Here is a 22390-nt window from a genome sequence, read left to right as displayed (position 1 = left end):
AAATAAAATATTTTGGCATTGATGGTCCATAGCATCAGTGGATTAAAGATTTTCTGATCGGGAGAGAACAAACTGTAATAATAAATGGCTCTAAATCAACACCAATAACAGTAAACTAAGGTGTACCTCAAGGAACAGTCTTAGATCCACTACTATTTTTAATTTACATAAATGGTTTACCAAAATGCATTAGTTCAGGAACAAAAGTCAGATTATTTGCAGATGATTGTATAATATATAAAAGTATAGAACAATAAAAACAACACAAGATACAGAAATTTTACAAAGAGAATTAGATGAATTAGAGAAAAGGGAATCAAATTGGAGCATGTCTTTCCACCCTGAAAAATGTCAGTTATTAAGAGTAACAAAAAAACTAAAATTAATTCCACTTATCTTATTCATGGTAAACCAGTAACACAGACTAAAAACTCAAAATACCTAGGTGTTATGAAAATGAAAAACTGTTAAGGAATTCTCCATATTGATGAAACTATCAAAAAATCAAACAAAGCATTAGGGTTTATTCAAAGACATTTCTATAAATCAAATAAGAACATAAAACTAAAAAGTTATTTAACCTTGGTTAGGCCAATAATAGAATATGCATCCTCCATTTGGGACCCTTCAACTCAAAAAAAAAAAAAAAAAAAACATTAATAATAATAATAATAATAATAATCTTTATTATCCGTAAGGAAATTTGTCTTACAATTTGTGCATTACACCAAACAAAAAACATTATAACTATAAGAAACCAAAATGTACATTCACACCAGACTCACTCATAATTTACATGTGACAAAGTTTAGACCAGATTGTTCTTATTTAATGATTTGATTGCCAGGGGAACAAAAGAGTGTTTGTGTCTGTTTGTCTTTGCTATCGGTGTCTTGTATCTCTTTTGTGATGGTAAAATCACAAAATCCTGACACAAAGGGTGGTTCTTTATTTCGAGGATCTTGTTAGCTTTTTTATAGATGTTTGTCTCAAACAACTGCCCAAATGGGGTTTATTTTTTGCCAATAATTTTGCCAGCAGCATTTAGGATTCTATGAAGTTTATTTTTATTTTTAATGCTCAGATTGCCATACCAGGCAGTATATTGAAACTTAAAATATTGCAGATGTGAGCGTGATAAAACATAGCCAAGGCCTTTTCGCTAACATTTCTTAGTAAACTGGAATAGACACAAAATAGTAAAATCACTCAATTTAGAAAGCCTTCAGGATAGAAGACTCAAAAGTAAAGAAGCAATTATACAAAAAACACCGAACCAATCTTCAAATACAAAAACAAAATTTAATAAAATACCCAGAAAGACACAAAGATGAAGACTTATATTCCTCATTCCATATGCTAGGACAAATGTGTAAAAAATGCTCCGTCTTCCCTAGCGCTATTAGAGCATGGAATAGGCTATCCAGAAAAACCAGTGACTTGGCAGAATTTGGGTCATTGGTTAAAATGCATGAATAAATGCATGATGCGAACGACGTAATCATCTTCTTTTTGGAAGTAACTTCTGTATTATATAAGATAGGAAGATAACATAAGAGCAGCCTGTAAATTCATCAACGTTTAAATATCAACAAGGAATGAAGTCTGTGTCTTCTGTATGTGTCCAAAACTAGTCAGTGTGAAGCTAGCAATGTCTTGCTATTCTACGCTGTTATACCACCGTTCATTATCAGTCAGTTGCTGTGTCACTTAATTCTAATTTTTCCTTTCATATCTCCCTTGATTTTCATCGTATGGGTGATGTCCTACTAGCTGTTCTTACATGAGATGAACTCCTATTGAAAAAGCAGAGCAGGAAGGACTCAATCGCTGTTCTTACCAGAATATTAAGAAAGAGGCTGGTCCATTCTTTCACGTTCTCCAGCCATCTTTTCTTTGGATGACCCTTAACTGTACCTTGAAGGATGACTTAAATGATTTCTTAAAATGTAACCAAACCAGTTCAGCTGGTGCCTCTTCATAGTATTTTTTTTTTGCCAGCTAGAGTTTTGATTTGTAAACGTGGGAAGCGTGGTCAAGAGGCTAAGTGCGCTTGAACTTATCTTGGCTTGGCTACCTTTCTTAATAGGAGGCTCGAGGTTCGACACCCGACTCGGGCAGAAATGTGTTTACTGAGCGCATGAAGGCAGCATGGAAAAACTTCTCCTAGATTCCCCCCCCCCCCCATACACACACAACTGAGATTAGACCAGAGCGCTCTGAGCATGCTATAAGCATGAAAGTAGCGATGTATAAAAGCCATAATTTATTTTTAAGTACAGACTCATTTGTGTTTTACTGTTATCTGATACCCAGCATTTTTCTGTAGCGTTTACTCTCAAAGTCTTGAATTCTTCCTTCAGCCTTGGCTACACAATACAGCAGCACAAGTAAGCAGAGCATTGAAAACTAATAAGATGTTATGATAAAACATTGAAATGATAAGCCAAAGCAAATTAGATTGGAAAAATCCTCTCCTTAAAGAGTTATTTTTAATATGGAAGGTGTTACACCCAATAATGTACTGGTATTCTTTAATCAATAGAAATTGTTTTGTTTATTGTAATTTTAAAGGTCTTAATCGGTATCAATGCAGGAAAGAAGGTGGAATAAATCATCATTTTGCTTTCCTACAATTCTCATGTTAGCTTAGATGATAAAACTTGTCTCAAAACTTTGCAAATACAAAGTTGTTGGCAAGAATGTTTTTAGAATAATTTATACTCAGGCCAGAAATAGTTTGAAAACATTGACATTCAATAGCAATGTAATCAAACTATTAGCTCTTTAAGCACCACATTTATTGCAGAGATAAGACTAGAGTGTGATATTTTATTGACTCTGGATGAAATTGTTGAAAAAGAAATAAATCTTATATCATTTCATTCCTTATCAATGCATACAACTACCATATAAATATATGGGCATATGTTCATGTCTTCTAGGACTTCTTAAAACACCTTAGCAAGAAATATAATTCTAAATCAAAAAAAAATTAATTCCTAATTTAATGGTGTATTCAAACTGAATACATTCATATTTTATTTTTCACAATTTTGTTAATATAGACGTATGATGAAAATCATAATATATACATCAGTGATATTTGCCATGGCATTTTCAATTCTCTTCAAAGACCCCCCCCCCCTTTTTTTTTGCCCTAGATGTCATTTTTTCCCCCTAAAGCCCAATTCGTCACTCATGCCTGATGATTTTAAAGTGTAAATAATACTAAAACTTGAATTTTGATACTTGATAGTGAAATTGTACACAAACTCATTTTATTAAAATTTAGAATATAATTTCATTAATTATGGAATCAATATAAGTTTGGTAACTTTTACATATATACCTCCTATATTTGATACAGGGTATATCCAAATCCTTGATGGTCCTCCATTAGTACAAAGACTTTAAGTTTAACAAATTTAATTGCAGACTTCACTTGATCAAATATGTCTGTTTTCCATTTTAACATAAATTAGGAATTGTTTAAATTATAAAGTAAAATTTACAAAAAAAAAGAAATCAAGCGAATAGAAATGTTCATCGTCAAAAAAAAAAAAAAAAAAGAAACTGAAAAAATGGCATTCAGAAGTGTGCTCAGTTCTTTGATTTTTACTATTCAGACAACAAAGATGGAGAAAACTTTAACGCAATGACAGTTTTTATACAAAATTAGCAATGACGGATCAAGTTACTTACAGCAAGTCTGTATCTGCTTATAATGCTATAAGAAGAAAGAATGGGAATAGCAGCTATACAGTTGAATCCAGTTCATTGATCCTAACAAGTGAAGAGTCTTACCAACCTGATTTAAATGTATAATACCGGTAGGATAGTTTTCAGTATAGGACTTAGTCTGAATAAGCAGCTGTTTCAATTAAATGGATTTTACTATATATGAAAATGGATCATGTTTTCCTCTAAAGTGTAAATAGAGGAGTCAACTGCAAACATTTTATTACAAAGCTTATATCAACTCAATCTGTCTGGTGGAAAGTTATTCTCCCATACCCATGCTTGGAGCAAGTTGAAACTTTGCTCAATTATTCATTGATAATACATGAATCACTACTTTTTTTTATTCATACCAACAAGGGAAATTAACCCTTCAGTGTTTAGGGTTATTTCTCCCACACCCATTCCCGGATCAAGCTGAATCTTTAAACAATTATTGTATCAAATATAAGATAAATCAATAAAAAAAAAATGAACCACTTCATTAATTATTTGAAATTTTAGAGATATAGTAAGTGCAATTATACCTCTTAGATAAACTTTTATCATTAAAAAAGATGATTTTTTTTCTTTTTAATTTCCTTTTTTTCTATTGCCAAACTAAAGTTTCCTATTTCTTGCCAATCTAGTCAACCTTCTTTGATCAGCTAGATAGTGACCGTTTTATAAATCATTAACTTAATGTAAACTGAATCTGTTTCTGGGATGTAACTGGATGTTGCATTTTGATTTTAAAACATCTCCAAAAGTGAACTGCAAGATGAAGAGAAGAAACGATAGAACTAAAGGCAAGGATTATACCTTTGTTTTCACTGACATTCAATTGAACACCAACAAAGGTAGTTACATTGATTTAAAACATTTATTCAAATAATACAATTTGCATTTAATTCATTATATCTTCCAATAACCTTTGTAGCCAGACAAATTACAACTGATGATAACATTGTTAAGTATGAGGGCTTGAAGGACAGACAATAATGGTCCTAAATCATAATCTATCCTTTTTTATTTAAGACAGCAAAGCCCCTTTGAAATCTATTTTATATTGCCAGTCAGCTTCTTCTACACTTCATCTTAAGAACAAAAATTAGTGTTATTTGCAGACTTAATGTTCATCATGCAATCTACGAATCCACCACCATGTCTACCACAGGAGAACCTGTTTTGAATATGAATGTTGTTGTTGTTTTAGATGAACCATTTAAAAAAACAGCATAAAACTATCCTTTAAAAGAAGCTGTTCCTGGATTTACATGCAGACTCATGATGACACAAGAGTCTGTAGACCAGAGAACAGTTGGCAATCAATGTAACAGATATCATACATGTATGAATTTATCTTAAAGACTATGTGAAACAAACAATTGACTGCATTTCTGGACCAACAATGAGTTACAAACTTTTTAATTTCAAATTATCTATGAGTTCTAGGGTTAGATGGGGCAGATGAGAGGAGAATGGAGTTGAAACAATTTGAAATTGAGTGATCAATAAGCTCACAGCACAGGCCAAGAAAATAATTTCAAAAAGCAATGAACATGTTCAGTTATGTATTGTCACACATATCACCAAACAACAAAATCCTCAATATCACACACGCTAAACAGTCTAGTTTGGCAGCAGCAGGGGGAAAAAAAAAGGGGGGGGGAACTGATTTTTTTTTTTTCAAAGGAAAAAAAAAATTAAAAATTTGTGTAGACTAGTATGATGTCAACTTCAGAAAAGTTGCATGTAAATATCTTACTGCTATATGCAATGCTTTATCCTCATACAACGCTTAATGAAAGGAGTGAAAAATTTAATGTCATCAGGACATTTTCTACATAAAATGTTCAAGAGAATCAAATTTATATATATAATGATTGCTATAAAGAAGTCAAACCTATCCATATCAGTCATCACTTAGTGAAGCTAACACATCTGTGAATGGAAACAACATCTGAGATTAAAGCATCTGTTTTCAGCCTGGATCACAAATCAACTGTGTCTTCATTCAGTTCTAATGTTTCTAAGTCATCCTCTATCAAATCTATATCCTCTCCATCAAACAACTCCTCATCAATGTCAAGGTTGCCATTGACTGTGGCACCCACCGCAGCAGCGATTGCAGCATCAGTTTCATCCTCCTGAAGCCTGGAATCGCTATCAGTTGAGAGAGCGGCAGCTTCATCCAGTTTACTGGCTTCCTCTGGGAGAAAAAAAACAACATTTGAACTATTTGCTTCCTAGATTTACTTGCAATAACTTAACCAATTTTAGTTACATTTAATATATCTAGAATTCCATATAACCCAGTATTCTGTATCCAAATTGGGTATCTGATTCAAATGAGTGTATTATTTCAATATTATAGATTTTTTCCATTACAGAGAAACTAACAAAAAAATATTGTTTTCTGCATTTCTTTAGGAATTTATTACGGCCTAGCTGAACCTTTCTGTTTATTTTAAAGTTTTGCTAACATTATTTATGTGGTAAGTTGATTGAATAGGAAAGGCTTCTGCAGCAATGGCAAAACTCTCAAAACGCGTGTGAGAAAATACCAAATTGACTACGGCAACAAAAATCCTAGTCTACAATGCCTGCAATCTAATTCATATACATGTTGCTCCAGATTTGGCTTGATCAGTCACCCCAGATTCTGCCCCATCTAGACCAAAGCCAGTGACTCATCTGGGCGCATCCATTGTCTTCCTAAACAGAAGGAGCCATATATAAGTAGATTGACCAGTTAGTTGGGTTTCCCAATGCAAGTTCTAGATACTTCTTATGAAACAGTGCTGAAGTTCAGCCAGAAGTAACAACTCTAACAAGGGTTTAAAACAGGAACTTTCCATGCTGTTAGGAGAGCAGAGAACTGTAGGCCTGGTATGACAGCATTTTTTATAAACTATATTTAAAAAATGAAATATGTTGTTCCACTCACCAGTATTTTTTAAATTTTTTATCATATCCTGTAAATGTTGAAACCTGTCTGCAGAGGCCTGTGTCCCAGTGTTGTCCACTTCTACAGCGACCCACTGACCTTCACTGATATCTACTATATTGGTGTCTGGCTCCTACAACATGATATCCCAACATTAATATATTTTTTTTTATCTAGCCTTACTGCTAAATAACACAACAATTATTTTTTTAAAAATATCCTAGATAGATAAGTACAATAAATAGTACAAATTATACTGAAAATCCTTTTTTTTTTCAAATTGAAATTGAATTTTTTTTTTACCATTAAGTATTTTGAAACATGGCAACAAAGTGAATGAATTGATTAAAAGAAAAAAGTCAAATCGTGCTGTATAAAATAGGGCTATATCAAAGTTCTGATATTTAGAAGGTTTTCTCAAGACCCAGGTAGGTTCATCTGAACACATGATAACATTATGTATTTACTTTACAGTTCAAATGAAAAGATCATGTTGTGCAGCTGACTAAAAGGTTATAACTACAATTATTAGTTCAATAGCTAGAGACGTATGAAATTTGCTCTACTAGCTGTTATATTGATTCCATGCTTATGCGTAGCAACCACTTCTACCTCGGGTCACCTATGTAGAATTGTACATGTATCAAAAAGAAGATCAACGTTGGCAATGTTTTTTTATTGACAGCTCAGTGATCATTTTTGTGTGCAGTAACATTATTTATAGGTAGCAGAAATGTGCACAAAATGATGGTGTTCCACTAAATGCTTATAATACAAGATAAATTAATATTTTTTTTAACTATGAAGTTTGATCCCAGGACTTTCTATCAATCATTTCTCTAGTGAATTTACATTTAAAACATTCTTCTTGTATCAATGCTCTAGTGAATTAACATTTAAAACATTCTTCTTGTATCAATGCTCTAGTGAATTAACATTTAAAACATTCTTCTTCTATCAATGCTCTAGTGAATTAACATTTAAAACATTCTTCTTCTATCAATGCTCTAGTGAATTAACATTTAAAACATTCTTCTTCTATCAATGCTTTACTGATTTTAAATTTAAACCATACCTCTTCTTCTACTTCTCGTTCAATCTCTCCTTCCTGAGCTTCATCATCATCCCCAAGTACAAGGTCTGGATTGAATTCAAACATCTGTCGACCACTGATCTACAGACAAAGTGTTCAGAACTTGGTAGTTACAATGTAATTATAAAAATTTTAACCAACAGATCATAACAAAAGTTGACTAACCTGGCTAATTATATTTCATTAAACTTTCAGATTTACAGATGGTCACTTTAAATTAATGTTTCCATTTTCTTCATAAACATGTCATCTAATATGCAGAAATGTATAGTCTAAGCAACAGAAGATGGACAACCTACCCCTACAGTACGACCAGCTTTGTAATCAGCTTTTTTCTTTTCTTGATCTGCCAGATGTTTCTCAATTTTTTCTTGTTTCTGTCAAAAGAAATATATCTCTATTAAACATTCCAGAATTAGGCACAAACACACACAAATTATAAAACAATGACAAACTGACACACATATTTTTAACAGTCCATATTTAAAGAGACAAAAAGGTAATGTTAATATATTTATATGAAATTGGATCTAAGTACAAAGACTTTTTTTTTAAAGTTGTTCCCAAAATTAAATAATTAAAGGCCCACTTGGCAACAAAAAACATTTTCTCAAAGCTTTTTTTTTTTCAAATAATAATTTACCTTTCGTTCTTTCCATTTAATAAATGTCTCTAATGTAACTCTGGTCACATTCAAACCTAATGCAGCTCTCTGTTGGGAAGGAGAACAGATATAATAATAATATGTTGTAAATAAAAATAAAAGCAAAGCAGAAAAAAAAAATCATTAGGGTTAAAGCCAAACTTTTGTTAGCTCAATAAAAATATGTCTTACTGATCAGTTAGCATTGAGCAAATAAAATAGTAATTTGTTTTCCAAATTCAGTTTGTAAGTCATACAAACATTCGTTTCAGATTTCTTCTATTACTGACCTCAGTCTCAACAAGCTCCTCTATTGTTATTTGATCTTCTGTGTCAGCTTTCTTTTGGTCTTTCTTTAACACAAACCCTGTGGATAATTACATTCCTATTAACTATGTTGTTTACCTCATGCTTGCAAATATTGCAACAGCATTTCATGTCTTAATATACAGAGTGTGTAGTGTGTTTTTTTTTGTGTGATAGAACTGAATATGTCTCTAGTTTAAACAATGAGGCTGAGTAAGTCTCCTGTTTGTGTCATGGGAAAGAACATATTTGTGTGATGGTGCTATGTCTCTAGTTTATGTGATGGGACATTGTCTTCAATTTATGGAAGGGGTGCCCTTGGTATTTAAAATTGTTAGGGAAATTAATTTTTTTTAAAATTACAATTTAAAAGTAGGGAGTGTATTTTGCTTTTATTTAACACAAATTATTTACTAAATAACATTCGAGTTTAATTGTTTACAATCTCTTAACTTTCAATTTCCATGAGTAAATATTTGTACCATGATTTATTATTGTCATTCAACACAACAAAATACTGACCTGGAGGTAGACAATGCCTGTATATACACTTCACTCCATTGGGACATTCCCAAAACCAACCATATTTACTGCTTTCAACTGCATCCAAGAAAAATTTACAAATCTGTAGACCCAGAACATTGTTATTTAGAACTATTAATTTCTTTACTTTAGAACTATTAATTTCTTTACTTAATGCTAAAGTATTTTTTTTTAAAGAATGTGAGCTAGAACATGATGTTTATAAAACTAAAGTCTTACAATTGCAGTTTTAAGTTTGTTTGAATCACTTTCTCCGTGTTTTTTGTTAATGACATCTTCAAGCGTAGCTTCATCCCAGTTCTCCATTGTTTCTATAGAACACAAAATACACAAACGTAGGCTTGATATATAACTCTTCATTCTATACTATCTAAAAAAGTGTGACCTAAACTACAAAACAATTTACCTTTTTTATCTTCATAAATATTTCTTTTCTCTCCTTTTCTTTCAATGGTCAAGTCGTGTGAGAACTTACACTTATCTCCCTTGGAACACTGCCCCTGTTTGAAGAATGCACACAGCACGGATTTGGGGTCCACACCTGAACAAAGATTTTTAAAGATGCCAAGAATCGCAAGACACAATATGTATTATGATCAGCATTATAAAAGCCTTAATATGTATTTATCTGGAATATCCAAAGAAAAAACAAAAAATTATACAAATACCACCATTAAGACAGTGAATCTTTGAAACATACAATTATTTTAAGTAAGATGAAAATAATACAAGCCTATTTAAAATCTAAAAACATGTAAAAACTAATAAAACTGAAGACATACCAATATCACTTTAATGTTATCTGTTTTAAATTCTTAAGAAAATGTAACTAAAGAACTCCAAAGTCACAAAGTCCATAGAGCTACTTTATTTCATATTTTCCAAACTGGGGAGCAGAGCCAGTATGGTAAACCACAAGGCTTGTAAATAAATGAATAACAAGTTTGAATCCTGCACTACTAGGATTTTGAACTTCACGATATTTAGGTTGCCACTGAATCCACCCAACTCTTGTGGGTAGATGGCTCAAGTTAGAGATGGTAAAGGCAGTTGATCATTTTACTGGACACATGAACCTGACCCAGTCCACCTGGGCCATAGAAACTGGGATGTACAGTATCTGCCACTTGAAACAATTATCTCAAGATATTTTGACACAGACAAACAAGTTCTACCTTTAGACACAGTCTGAGCCACGGGTTTAAAAAGAGCATTGATCTCCTCTTGCAGCTTTTTCTTCTCATCTTTTTTAGCAGCTTTATCTGCTAGCTGTTGTGCTTCCAACTGTGAATACAAACATAGTAGAATGCTTAACAGTCTGGCTCCAAGATCTCAAATGCAAAAGTCATAGGAGTGTTGTCCAACTGTCTAAGAAGGAGATGCACCATCATAATTCTTTTCCATGAAAACAATACTCTAAATTCATGTATATTTAGAATTTATTTTGAATATAGTAGTGTTTTCATAGAAATAATTATGATGGTGCATCTCCTCCTAGACAGCTATCGAGAGCTGTGAGAAGGTAATAAATAGAGCATGCCTGGTATGTAACTTATAGGGGGGGGGGGAGAGAGAGAGAGAAATGCAACCACAATTACATCTACTGCCCCTTACATTGTTTTACCTGGTCTTTCATTTAATATATATATATAAACAAATGATTGAATTAGAGATTAAAGTGCGGTACAACATAATATATACATGGGTTAAAATATCAATAAGTATCATATATTGTATAGATATTAGACTTATTTCATTCAAAGCTGTGATTTCTGTTTACATAAACCGCCCCCCCCCCCCTCGTTACACCCAAAATAAAATTCTATCACTTCTTAAAACACAAAAATTAATATGAAACAGGTAATATATTCATTCAGATTAGACCTGATCAAATAGAATGAGATCCAGATCCGATGAGAACTGTGAATCAGATCTGCATCGGGAAAGGGTTGTATATCTAATCAAATTGAATATATAAGGAACTGAAAGGATTCTATCAGTTTGGATATGATCAGATTAGTTGCCATTTTTTATTGAAATCTCCAGACTTCTATTCACCCAACCCTTCCTTATATCCTGATTTATAGTCTGGCACATTTTACACTTAAGCAGGCTTTGTCAATTTGTCTAGCCTTTAAGAAAGTTGAAGATAGAAGTAAAGACCAGGCAGTGGTGAGAATCATAGAGTAGAACAGGTAGAGCAGTGGTTGAAAGGCAAGAAGATTACATGTGTACTTTTTAATCTTCAAAACTGGCATACAAACACAAAAATAAAAAAGAGTATGTCGGAACAGTTCCAACAGTTTTATTACTTGAAGTTCTTAAAATTTTTTTGACAGTCCATAAAAGAAAAACATTGACTTGTCTTACATACAATGATTACATTGATTAAGTGAGTAACACTGCATTAAGGGTTCAATACATACTCTGCTAGATTTCTGGTTGCCGTGGACGACTTGCTGCGTAACATTTTTAATGAACTTCTGCTGTTTGGCACCTTTTTTATTCTTCAAGCCAAAAGTTTTGTCCTATAAAAGATAATCAAAATAGTTTACAATCCCATTTATTCTTTTAAAGTAATGTTTTAATATAATGCTATGATAAAAAAGATACATCAAATATTTTCAGTAACTTGTTTATCAAACTAGTCAACTGTCTACAATCAGTTTATCATTGTCATGCTTGAAAAAGCATATTGATAATTACAAATAGCATTAAATTGATGTTTTAAAAAAGATTTCTGCTAGCAGTATGTGTTTTTAAATATATAATATCAGACCTGCCTACCAAGAAAAGTCCAAATGCGTAACGCTGATGGTCAAAATGCGTATTTTGGCACCTGAATGCGTAACACTTACCGTGACTTACGCAATCCACTATTTTATATATATATAAAACTATATATATATGTGAGTGTGTGTGTGTATATATAATATTGGATCTAGATGTCATGATTAGATCTATATCTACAATCTAAATCAATACGACAATAGAGATTAATAGAGATGATATCTAGACTAGATCTGGATCTATGTCTATAATAATCTATATAATGAATATAATCTACTCTAGATCAGGGCTCAAGAGTGTTACCGATGCCGTGGATCCGCTACAAACGTAGGTCTACTCCAAACTTTCGTAGGCCTACTTCATCCTTGATCTATTCTATACTAAGACTAAGAATCTAATCTAGATCTGAATCTAGATGGTAGTAGATGTTATCGATCTAGATAATCTAAATCATACAACTAAATTGGATCTAGATTGTAGAGTAATGTAGAGAATCTACTCCTGTATAACAAGTTATCTAGATTCTAGATCTAGAATCCAGATCTAGACTAGATATCTACAATGTCACTCAATGTGTTTTGAATCGATAGCACTTCGATATTTTTTTCTATACAAATAAATACGGAAATACTATAATGAACTTACAAAAAAAAAAAAAAAAAAAAAAAAGTCACGTTGGTGTATCAGCTAACTGACGGTACCAACCCGCCACTCCCTCACTCTCGCGTTCTTCATTTCTAGACTAAATCTAATTGCTTTTAAGAACCAATCAACGTAAGAACGTATAGATCTGGACACAATGTGCCCCCCCCCCCCACAGGACGGCTTAGCGTGACCTCCGTTACCGCTCGTAAGCTAGTCAAGAGAGAAATAAAAACAAAGGATACAAAATGCGTAACGCGACGGGTTCAATGCGTATTTGCGTACTGACGGTCATTTTTGGGAGATTTTGCGTAATGAATACGCATTTTGCGTAACGGTAGGCAGGTCTGTAATATATATACCAAAGGCCACAAGAGCAAGACTGTGACAAGACAAGATCTAGACCTACAAAGTGTACAGAAGTAAAGACTACTAGAGACACTAGATTAATCTGATCGACACTGACAGTGATTCTGATTGCGAATCAACTTTTGTCTTCATTGTCATTAGAATTGATTAGATCTATTATTCTATACTCTCTTCTCTATGATACTATGTCTATACTCTAAGTCTAATCTCTATACTTTGAAATAAATAGATAATGTAATTTCTAACTCTAATCATCATATGACATAACTACTATAAAAATAATAATCTTCTATGTATGACAGTTGAGTTAGTCTGTAAGTGTAAATGTGATGAGAGATTTGATTAACCCTCTTAAGACGGAGCATTTTAGCATGTCTTGTGCCAAAAAGACGGAGCCCTATTTCCAGCCTTAACACTTCTGTTACAAAAAAATTCCTAACAAATAAACTAATTACTTTACATACACAAAACTATATATATTATTGAAGAGAAATGAATGAACTAATTTAATCTTATGGAATTTATCTGAAATATTAACATTTATTAAAATAAGCCAAGCTAATTTGCATAATTTATGCGCACACAATTCCAAAAAAGTTTTTTTCAAAACAGAACAGAATTATAAAGGTAAGAGTTTTTTAAGAAGTTTTAGGCTTAAATAATCCCTAATACATGTCTTTAGAGTAGAGAAACAAGGCACATTTGAGACCCTTCAGACACTTCTATCACATTATTTTACAACTTTTCTCTCACCCCACCCCCCCGTACCATGGAAACAAACACCTTCATTATTGTCACAGTGACAGTCACCCATTTATGACCCAGGGATCGTTTTTTTAGCTGTTTGCTGGTCAGAAAGTTGGCATCATATTTATTAGTCTCCCTGACAAATGTTTGAACTAAATTGATAGCAAAAAAAAAAAGCATAAAACAGCCTATTGGGTGCTAATCTCTTGGTTCTCAAATGGGTCTTCTCTATCCAGCTACCCACCCTTACCTCTAAACCATGTAACCATGAATAGACATCGTCAAACCATACTATATCTAGTATTAGTGTAAACTTAGACCTAACTAAAGTTTTCCTCAATTCTGCTCTTATTTTTATTAATTCTAGCTTATTTAAAATAAAAATAAATAAATAAATAACTAATGTTTTCATCAATATCAACAGCTGACATGTTAACATTTTCACCTCTCACTAGCTAACTTCAAAAAATCAATTAAAAAAATTATCGCGTTAAAACAGCAAAGGTAGCCCCCATTACAGTCTACTAATGTGTAAAAATAGTAAGAACTAATCTGATTGGCTGATACAAACACTGGCAAGCCAATCCTTTGATTGGAAACATCGCTGCCGATATATCGGCCGGCTCGTCATTTTCGCCAAATAGCCTTGGGCCGATATATGGCCGCATCGTCTTAAGAAGGTTAAAAGTGATAAAATCTGTTTTGGTCTATGAAACTCTGTGGCGACTGTGGTTACTCTAGATTCTAGTCAAGACTGAGATACTAGACTAGTGACTAGTGACTTAACTTGACTTAAGTGACTAGATTCTAGCTAGACTAGTAGTACTAAGAACTAAGCTAAGTCTAAGTAGACTAGAGACACTAGAGTCTAGAAGTACTAAAGTAGACCTAGACTAGACTGCCTAGGCTAGAGACACCACGTATTGAGTGGCTAGAGACGAGACTCACTAGACTTAGACTAGACAAGTCTTAGACTACAGTTGACTACACCTAGTCTTAGACTAGTAGTAGTAGTAGAGAACTAGAGACGAGTCTACTAGAGTAACTTACATCTATCGAACACCTTCGTTTTAAGGTACTTATCGAACACCCCATTGTATTTTTTAAAATTCTCCTTTATTTCGATGATTATAAAGAAACTAGTCCATTTCTTGATAGTTAAGTTATAATTAGTTTCATTTTCACCCGAGGATCATTTTTTTACTTATATTCAAAGTGCATTGGTAATATTGGTATAAAAATTTCACATTTTTTGAACTCTTGGGAAGAGTGGAGTGAGTCTCGGGTTAAGGGTATTTTTTAATGCTAATGACGCTTCAGCTCAAAAAAACTATATAATACGCTTCTAATTAGGCTGAGAAATATTTACAACTATTTATTTGAAAGTGTCCTTTGTTACCTAAACATGAAAATTGAGGTTTAAAAAGGGGGTGTTCGATAATAGCAGTTTTTATATAAGCAATCTCAGCATCGTAAGATATCGAACGCCATTTTAATGTTAAAAATAAACATCAAAGGGATATAACCCAAAGAAAACAAAATATTTAAATTATATATTTTTTAATTGTTATTTTTTTAAATAATGTAATGCAGAGTACAGATATAAATTAATCATATGTTACAATTTGTATCAGCTATTTGTGGTTTACCGTAAATGTGCTATATTTTTTTAAGTAAATAGATTTACATCGATATGCACTAATTGTACCCATTTTAAAAGCTTGATTTTATGACACATATATTATATATTATAGCTTGATGCAAATGGCATCCATGAGGATACACAAGGAGAAACAGAGTGGAATGTATTCAGTTGCGGAATGTATTCAGTTGTTGTTTCTTTTTCAGATGCCCCATTCTATTAACTTCTGAATTATGTGTTATAAATACCAATACCTAGCGCATGTGCTTGATGTGAAGAGATATTAATAAAACGAAAGGGCAAAGGGGGAGGTATAGAATGCAGATATAGTATTTTGAAATAAAAATGTCTTGGGCAGGTAAAAAAAAAAGGTCGGGGGTGGGGGAGAGAAACAGTCAAGACACTGTATCCAGAGATCATCAATAATTGATCGACCATTAGAATGTGACGTCAGCCTCAAATACATAGAGTCAGTTGTGCTTCTTGATCTAGGTGTGTGGCGCCGAGTCTATAAAATTATATATATATATATATATATATTTGCCATAAAGCTCATAATGCGCTACAAAGACACTCCTTTGAAACATCACAAATACACAAAATAATAACAATAACGCATTTAACCACTCTCCTATTCTGCCTACACCCCCTTACCCGCGCTTCCACTCTCCAACATTCACACTTTTTCAGTGCAAAGTAACAACGTAAATTTTAAGACTCAATCCAAACGCAGCCACCAGACTAACACACAACAAAAAAAAATGGTCAGTGATAGCGTAACACACAGGTGTAAACCAGGCCATCAACACAGCCCCAAAACATTGTTCAAGTTGTAGTAAGAACAATGTTGAGGGGAAAGGGGGAGGAGCCATCAGTCGAGTACCTACGGTCAAGCCGCTAATTAGGTCACAAACACTAGGCATGATAGATACGTAGTATATATAGATATGTTGTTTGCGTGTGTGTGGGACAAATACTAAGCGTGCTCTAAAATACGTTGTTTTTTTTTTTGGTTAACCAGGTGGTTTAGGGAGGGCGGATTTATCTACATCTATAGGTAACACAGCTTGCAAGCTACCATAGCTTTTCAGCACCCCCCCCCCTCCCCGTCCAGATCGAAAAATATCTAGCACTGACTTTTGGGCTGTTACATACACTGAGCGTGCTAGATCGGCGGCTAGTTACGTAGGGCCGCGTACCGTATGTTTCGTTTTTAGGTCAACCAATTAAACTGTTGTGTCCTGCAATGACTTGGGGAGGGCGGGATTATCTATTGGCTACCAAAGCTTATTAGGCTCTCCCTCAAATAAATAATATCTGGATTTAATTTATTAATGGCCTTATGTCTCAAAATAGCTTAGACCTAAATAAGTACTACGTTACTGGGCTTAGCACCGTCAGTTTCTAAGCAGAGCTGATCAGTGATAGATTCCTTCGATGTGGACCATTTGAAAATGACTAAAAATCTGTATTTCTTGACATGGCGTAAAAAGAAAATGATATAAATAAAAAAATATAGATTATAACACTTTTGAAACACCATACTTTTCACAAAATTTTAAGATTATAACATTTTTAAAACACCATACTTCTCGTGTGTTCGATAAGTTCTTAATATGTTCGATAAGATAAGATAAAGCTAAAAAAGTGTTCGATAATTTAAGCTTTTGAAATCATCAACCTGACCCATTTTAACATCAAATATAAGTTTAACTATGAGTAGTAATAGAATAAAACATGTCTACTTTTTAAGAAAAATGGATGAGGAGTTCATAGATACAATCAGTTTTTTTCTAGGTCTAATTTTTACGGAGATACACAAATTCAAACATAAAAAATGTCCGCGAATGAGCTTAACTTGTTCGATAAACGTAAGTTACTGTAGATCTAGTAACTAGACTCTAGTAGATCTATTGATCTATAACAATATATTTTATACAGATTTCTAGATCTAAAATAAACATACCTCTATAATTTTTTCCTTTTTCTTTACTTCAGTTTTTTTGCTAGGTTCATTTGGTTTCTTTTTCGGAGGCATTTATTTAAAAACTAGATCTAGTTGAGATCTAAAATATGGTTTTGATTTCACCACAGTTTACGCACGGCGTTGAAACGGAAGTCTCAAATCGTACACATTCGAAGCTAGACTTTTGATTTCGTACTGCACTGGCCTATAAAGTTGAATAGTTTCGAACTTTTTAGTCGGATTTATAGATTCTAGATATAGATACCCTTGTACGAGTTCTATAAGGTGGCAAGATAGGATAACCAATGAGGAAGTGCTACGAACAGCATGATGCCAGGACAACCGCTCTGTTCAGACGCCTTGGCTGGCTTGGCCACGTTCATAGAATGCCAGTAGGTCGACTTCCACAAGACATTCTGTATGGTGATCTAACAGAAGGCAGGAGAGCCGCTGGTCACCCACCTTTACGTTATACGGATGTATGCAAACGCAACACGAACCTCTTCGAAATCGACACAAGCAGCTGGGAAGAGGTGGCACTGGACAGGTCCACATGGAGAGAGAGCTCTAATGAAGGGTCACTGATTGCTGATGTCATACACTACAGAAGCAGAAAGAAGGGTGATAATGCAACGGGACCTGGTGATCACATATGCCCAACCTTCGACCGCAGCTGTGTATCATGGATTGGCCTCTTTAGTCACACAAGAAGTTGCAAAGGGTAAAGGTAATCTCTCGAGACGTAAAATGCCACAGAAGTATTGACATAAAGTGTTACAATGAGCATGGGTTCTTATCCAAAATTACATTGATGTTAAAGAAATAGAGTCCAGATTGTGCAATTGCAAAACTTCATTGATTAAAACATCTTTGAGTTAGGGACAAAATGATCTTATTTAGCATGGTCACAGATGTTCTGATGTATGAATATTTACTTGATGGTCGTTGGGTATGTCTATAAACCTAGATCTAAATCATAAATCTCGGTCTCTGTATGTAGCCTAAGACTTGGTTAGGGTTACAAGATATCTGCAGGCCCATGTAAAGGAGGACTAGACAATGCAAAGTTAAATTTAACAAGCTAAATGTACAAAATAATAATAAATCAAAACAAAGGGAAAGAACTCTCAACTTACTTCTATATGTCTTAAACATAGACATAAATAAATCACTGGCGGATCCAGAACTTTGGAGTGGGGGGGGGGCGATTTTTTTCCAAACCCTAACCCTAACGCCCAGTAAACCCTAACCCTATGCATAAACGTGCGTACAGCATATATATGTATATATATATATATATATATTCGATATATGAGAATAAAATAAGACTGTTTCTCAATCTTCGGCGAAAAAAAACAAAAAAAAACAGTCTTTCTCTTGCAAGCTTGGGAGTCTGGGAGAGCGCTTTAAGCTTCTTCAGTGGGGTTCGGGGCAAAGCCCCGACGCCCAAAAACGTTTTCTTGCAATTTTCTCTACAGAAAAGCATTCTTCTGACATCTACAGCTCATTATTTATCTCTGGGGTTCGGGGCTTCGCCCCGACGCCAAAAGCGTTTTCTTGCATTATTCACGGCTGAAACGCATTCTCCTGACATGTACAGCTCATTACTTATTAGTGGTGTTCGGGGCTCAGCCCCGACGCCAAAAGCGTTGTCTTGCATTTTTCACTGCAGAAACGCATCCTCCTGACATCTACAGCTCATTATTTATCAGTGGGATTCGGGGCGAAGCCCCGACGCCAAAAGCGTTTTCTTGTATTTTTCACGGCTGAGACGCATTCTTCTGATATCTACAGCTCATTATTTATTAGTGGGGTTCGGGGCGAAGCCCCGACTCCAAAAGCGTTTTCTTGCATTCTTCACTGCAGAAACGCATTCTCCTGACATCTACATCTTATTATTCATCAGTGAGGTTCGGTTCGAAGCCACGACGCTAAAAGCGTTTTCTGGCATTCTTCACTGCAGTAACGCATTCTCCTGACCTACAGCTCATTATTCATTCTATTATAAAGTGCCTTTTGAATAATGAGAAAAATATTCTAATATGAATTTATAGTCCCTTAATACATTGCAAATACAACTGATTTGTTCTTTGAAAAGATAAGATATCCCACATATATAGATTAATGTTTTGAAGATCGCCGCCGAAAAAAAAAATTCGATTAATAATATTCAATAAAATTCAAGCATAAATTGTGAGTTATAGTCCTAAATTTATTTAACTAGAAAAATATGAGATAGAGTAAAGGTTGGAAAAGTCGACTAGGAAAAGATTATCTGGCTTTTGAACTCATCTCAACCGTGACTGTTATATTGAAAAATTTCGTTTGAATTATAACTTTTCCAAAGCAAAGTCTTTCTTAAAATAGTTATGATAAATTCATGTCAAATTACACAAACTCTGTCTGGAAAGGGGAAGGGCGGTAAAATGAAAACGATTAATCCTCGCTCCTTTTTATAATTTCTGCTAATGATTGCATTTTGCATTAAAGAATAGGGTTGGGCGACTCGATATAAGAATTTACTTTATAGCATATATAAATTATTAGTGACAGATTTTTTAAATTTTGTAATTTCTTACTATAATACAAAAAGAAAAAGTATTGATTTGTCCGATGGGGGGAAGGGGATTGCATGTATCGCACTTCCACCTGTTTATATAATATAGATATTCGACTAATTTTGTTCACATACTATGATTTCTCCATAAAAGTAGGACCGCCCCCCCCTCCACTCAAAGGGTTTAGATGGGAAGGGCAGTAGAGGTATTCGCTCTTCCCCTTCCAATCGGCCAACAGGTGAACGAAATTATATAAAGACCGGTTAAAATACCAATAACAAGTTTTAATCATATAGATATTTAATTGATTCTGTTAGCAAGCTGTGATTTCTAGAAATAAATAAGACCGCCACCCCCCACTCGAAAGTTTATGGTGGAGGGGGGGGGGGCGGATTGATGCCATCGCCCCCTCCCGACCCTACCAAATCGGCCAAATACTAGAAGGGGGGGGCGAAATAATCTAAAAATAGGTTGAAATATAAATAATTAGTATATGTTATTAACATAAGTAATAAATTCGCATACAAATTGTGTGAATTCTATACTATAATTCGTCCGCCCCCCCCTTCGATCGCCCCTACCGCCTCCCCCCCCCCCCCCTGGATCCGCCAGTGAGATAAATATAGACTGGCCGAAGGAAGTAACTTCATGTAACTTGAAAACATGTATATCTATTGTATTCGGATTTCCGAATTATGAAAAATCGCATGATCTTCATTCTTAAAGATTAAACAAAACTACACTGCCTCCTTATTTACAATATATATAGATGTGTGGCTGAAATAGATATGAATACTTAACTTTTAAACTGCTCATAAATGCTGTATAATAAAGTACACAAAATTGCAAGTCACAAATTTTCGTTTCATAAAACTCTTCAATCGGCCAGTCTATATTTATCTATGTCTATGGTCTTAAATTTAGGATTTATCTCCCCTCTTTGATATCGTACAAAATAATCAATTGTTGATTAATTGGTTTATTTTTTAATCGATTTATGCTTTGGTTTAAAGTACTGGTTTAAATTTTCAACTTGATCCGAGAATGAGTGTGGGAGAAATAACGTGTTCAATTGTCTAAATCGACGAACCCTTAGGCCTACATACTTAGCTGTATCTGTGAGTATTGCAAAAGATTAATTTGTCCATTGTCGGTATCAAACAAAATAATTAGGCCTAATTACTAGTAATTAACTGAATAATTCTGTTTTTTTTTTATTGATTCATGATGTGTCTATGCCATAATAATTATGCAAAGTTTCAAATTAATCCTAGAGTGGCTGTGGGAGAAATAACGTGTACAAACGTGTAACCAGACTGACAAACAGAGTTCATATAAGGTTTGTAAAAGCTCCATGAGAACAGGATATTTTCAAATATTGTACCACTGCCGGCCGGTCGGAGTTCATGACCCCCAAACTAAAAGGACTGCCATCCTTTCGCCAGCCGTCTGGTAACCCTGGGGCTGTTTTGAAGCCAGTATGTTGTTTCGGGCCTCTCAATAAAGTATGGTTGGCATTCTGGTTAGGCTACATTCCACAAGAGCATGTTTGCAAAGCTTTCGTACACTCACACACTTCCCCAAACTAAAAACTATTTTACACTCTTGAAATTTTTTTTTTCAGATATCACACAAATCTTCACGAAAAAGAAAAAGGTTTTACGATAAAAGTTTGTAATACTCAGCATAAGGTGACTTTTAAAAATCGATTCCTTTAAAAGAAATGGAATCGAAATTCGTTTCTTCTAGTTTTTATTGTTCTACTCCGTCGAATCCTATGGAGGAAGTTCACGGCAAAGAAGAGTTCATTAAAATGCAACAAAGCAAATCCTTTTTCTAGAGATTTGGATCACTTTTTTCTTGTTCCTAATTACAGACTTTTTCTTATTCTTGCAGAACAAACAATTTAAATCTTGATTACATTGATGGAATTGTTAAAAAAAAAAATAAAAAAATCTGTCTGATTAAAAACTTTAAAAAGTAGTCCAATAGAACTTAAGGCCAACATTTATCTGCAAAAAAATAAAATAAAATCAAAATTATCATCATCAGGGCCGCGTCAGGGCGGGATTTTAAAATATGGAGTCTATCGTCATCCAAATTTTGAAGGCCCTAATTCTTTTTTTTTTTAATACTTTAACAATGATGCACTTTATTGAAGCACTATAGTTCTTGTAAAGTTAATGCTATTTTCTTTTTTAAAAATATTTATTGTGCATAATTTTATTATTAATTTAAAATCATGTGAAGGCTTTTCTTTTAGGTTAAGACCTCTTGATGCTGCACTGCTATACCGTAACTACGACCCTGAACATTATAGATTTATTTTATTGCAATACTAGTTTTAAATCTAAAACATGGGATATTAAGTAAATAGAGATATTTGAAATGCATTTTAAAACCGAATGTGTTAAGGTGTCG

At 33.8% G+C, this 22390-nt stretch overlaps 1 protein-coding gene across 1 annotated transcript; it reads right to left on the bottom strand.

Annotated features, from left to right (window-relative positions):
- Positions 1 to 4584: 4584 nt before the first annotated feature.
- LOC106057844 (zinc finger CCCH domain-containing protein 15-like) lies at positions 4585 to 17579 on the bottom strand. Its single transcript, XM_013215164.2, has 12 exons — positions 17412 to 17579; positions 11682 to 11783; positions 10431 to 10539; positions 9662 to 9796; positions 9475 to 9566; positions 9235 to 9337; positions 8697 to 8773; positions 8407 to 8475; positions 8063 to 8140; positions 7746 to 7844; positions 6671 to 6803; positions 4585 to 5932 (listed from the first exon to the last, which is right to left on the bottom strand). Exons 1-12 carry the CDS (start codon positions 17481 to 17483, stop codon positions 5715 to 5717), a joined length of 1287 nt encoding a protein of 428 aa, XP_013070618.2. The 5' UTR covers positions 17484 to 17579; the 3' UTR covers positions 4585 to 5714.
- Positions 17580 to 22390: the final 4811 nt, after the last annotated feature.

The sequence above is a fragment of the Biomphalaria glabrata genome, chromosome 16, assembly GCF_947242115.1.
Source record: "Biomphalaria glabrata chromosome 16, xgBioGlab47.1, whole genome shotgun sequence".
In the NCBI taxonomy this organism is placed as follows: domain Eukaryota; kingdom Metazoa; phylum Mollusca; class Gastropoda; family Planorbidae; genus Biomphalaria; species Biomphalaria glabrata.
This window is presented reverse-complemented; position numbering and strand designations above follow the sequence as displayed.

Excerpts from the sequence above, each read along its gene's own strand:
- LOC106057844 (XM_013215164.2), bottom strand. The coding sequence starts at position 17,483 with ATGCCTCCGAAAAAGAAACCAAATGAACCTAGCAAAAAAACTGAAGTA. Across the intron at positions 8,476-8,696 it reads AGGAGCTTGTTGAGACTGAG|AGAGCTGCATTAGGTTTGAA; the intron begins GTCAGTAATAGA and ends CCTTCCCAACAG. Across the intron at positions 7,845-8,062 it reads AAGCTGGTCGTACTGTAGGG|ATCAGTGGTCGACAGATGTT; the intron begins GTAGGTTGTCCA and ends CTTTGTCTGTAG.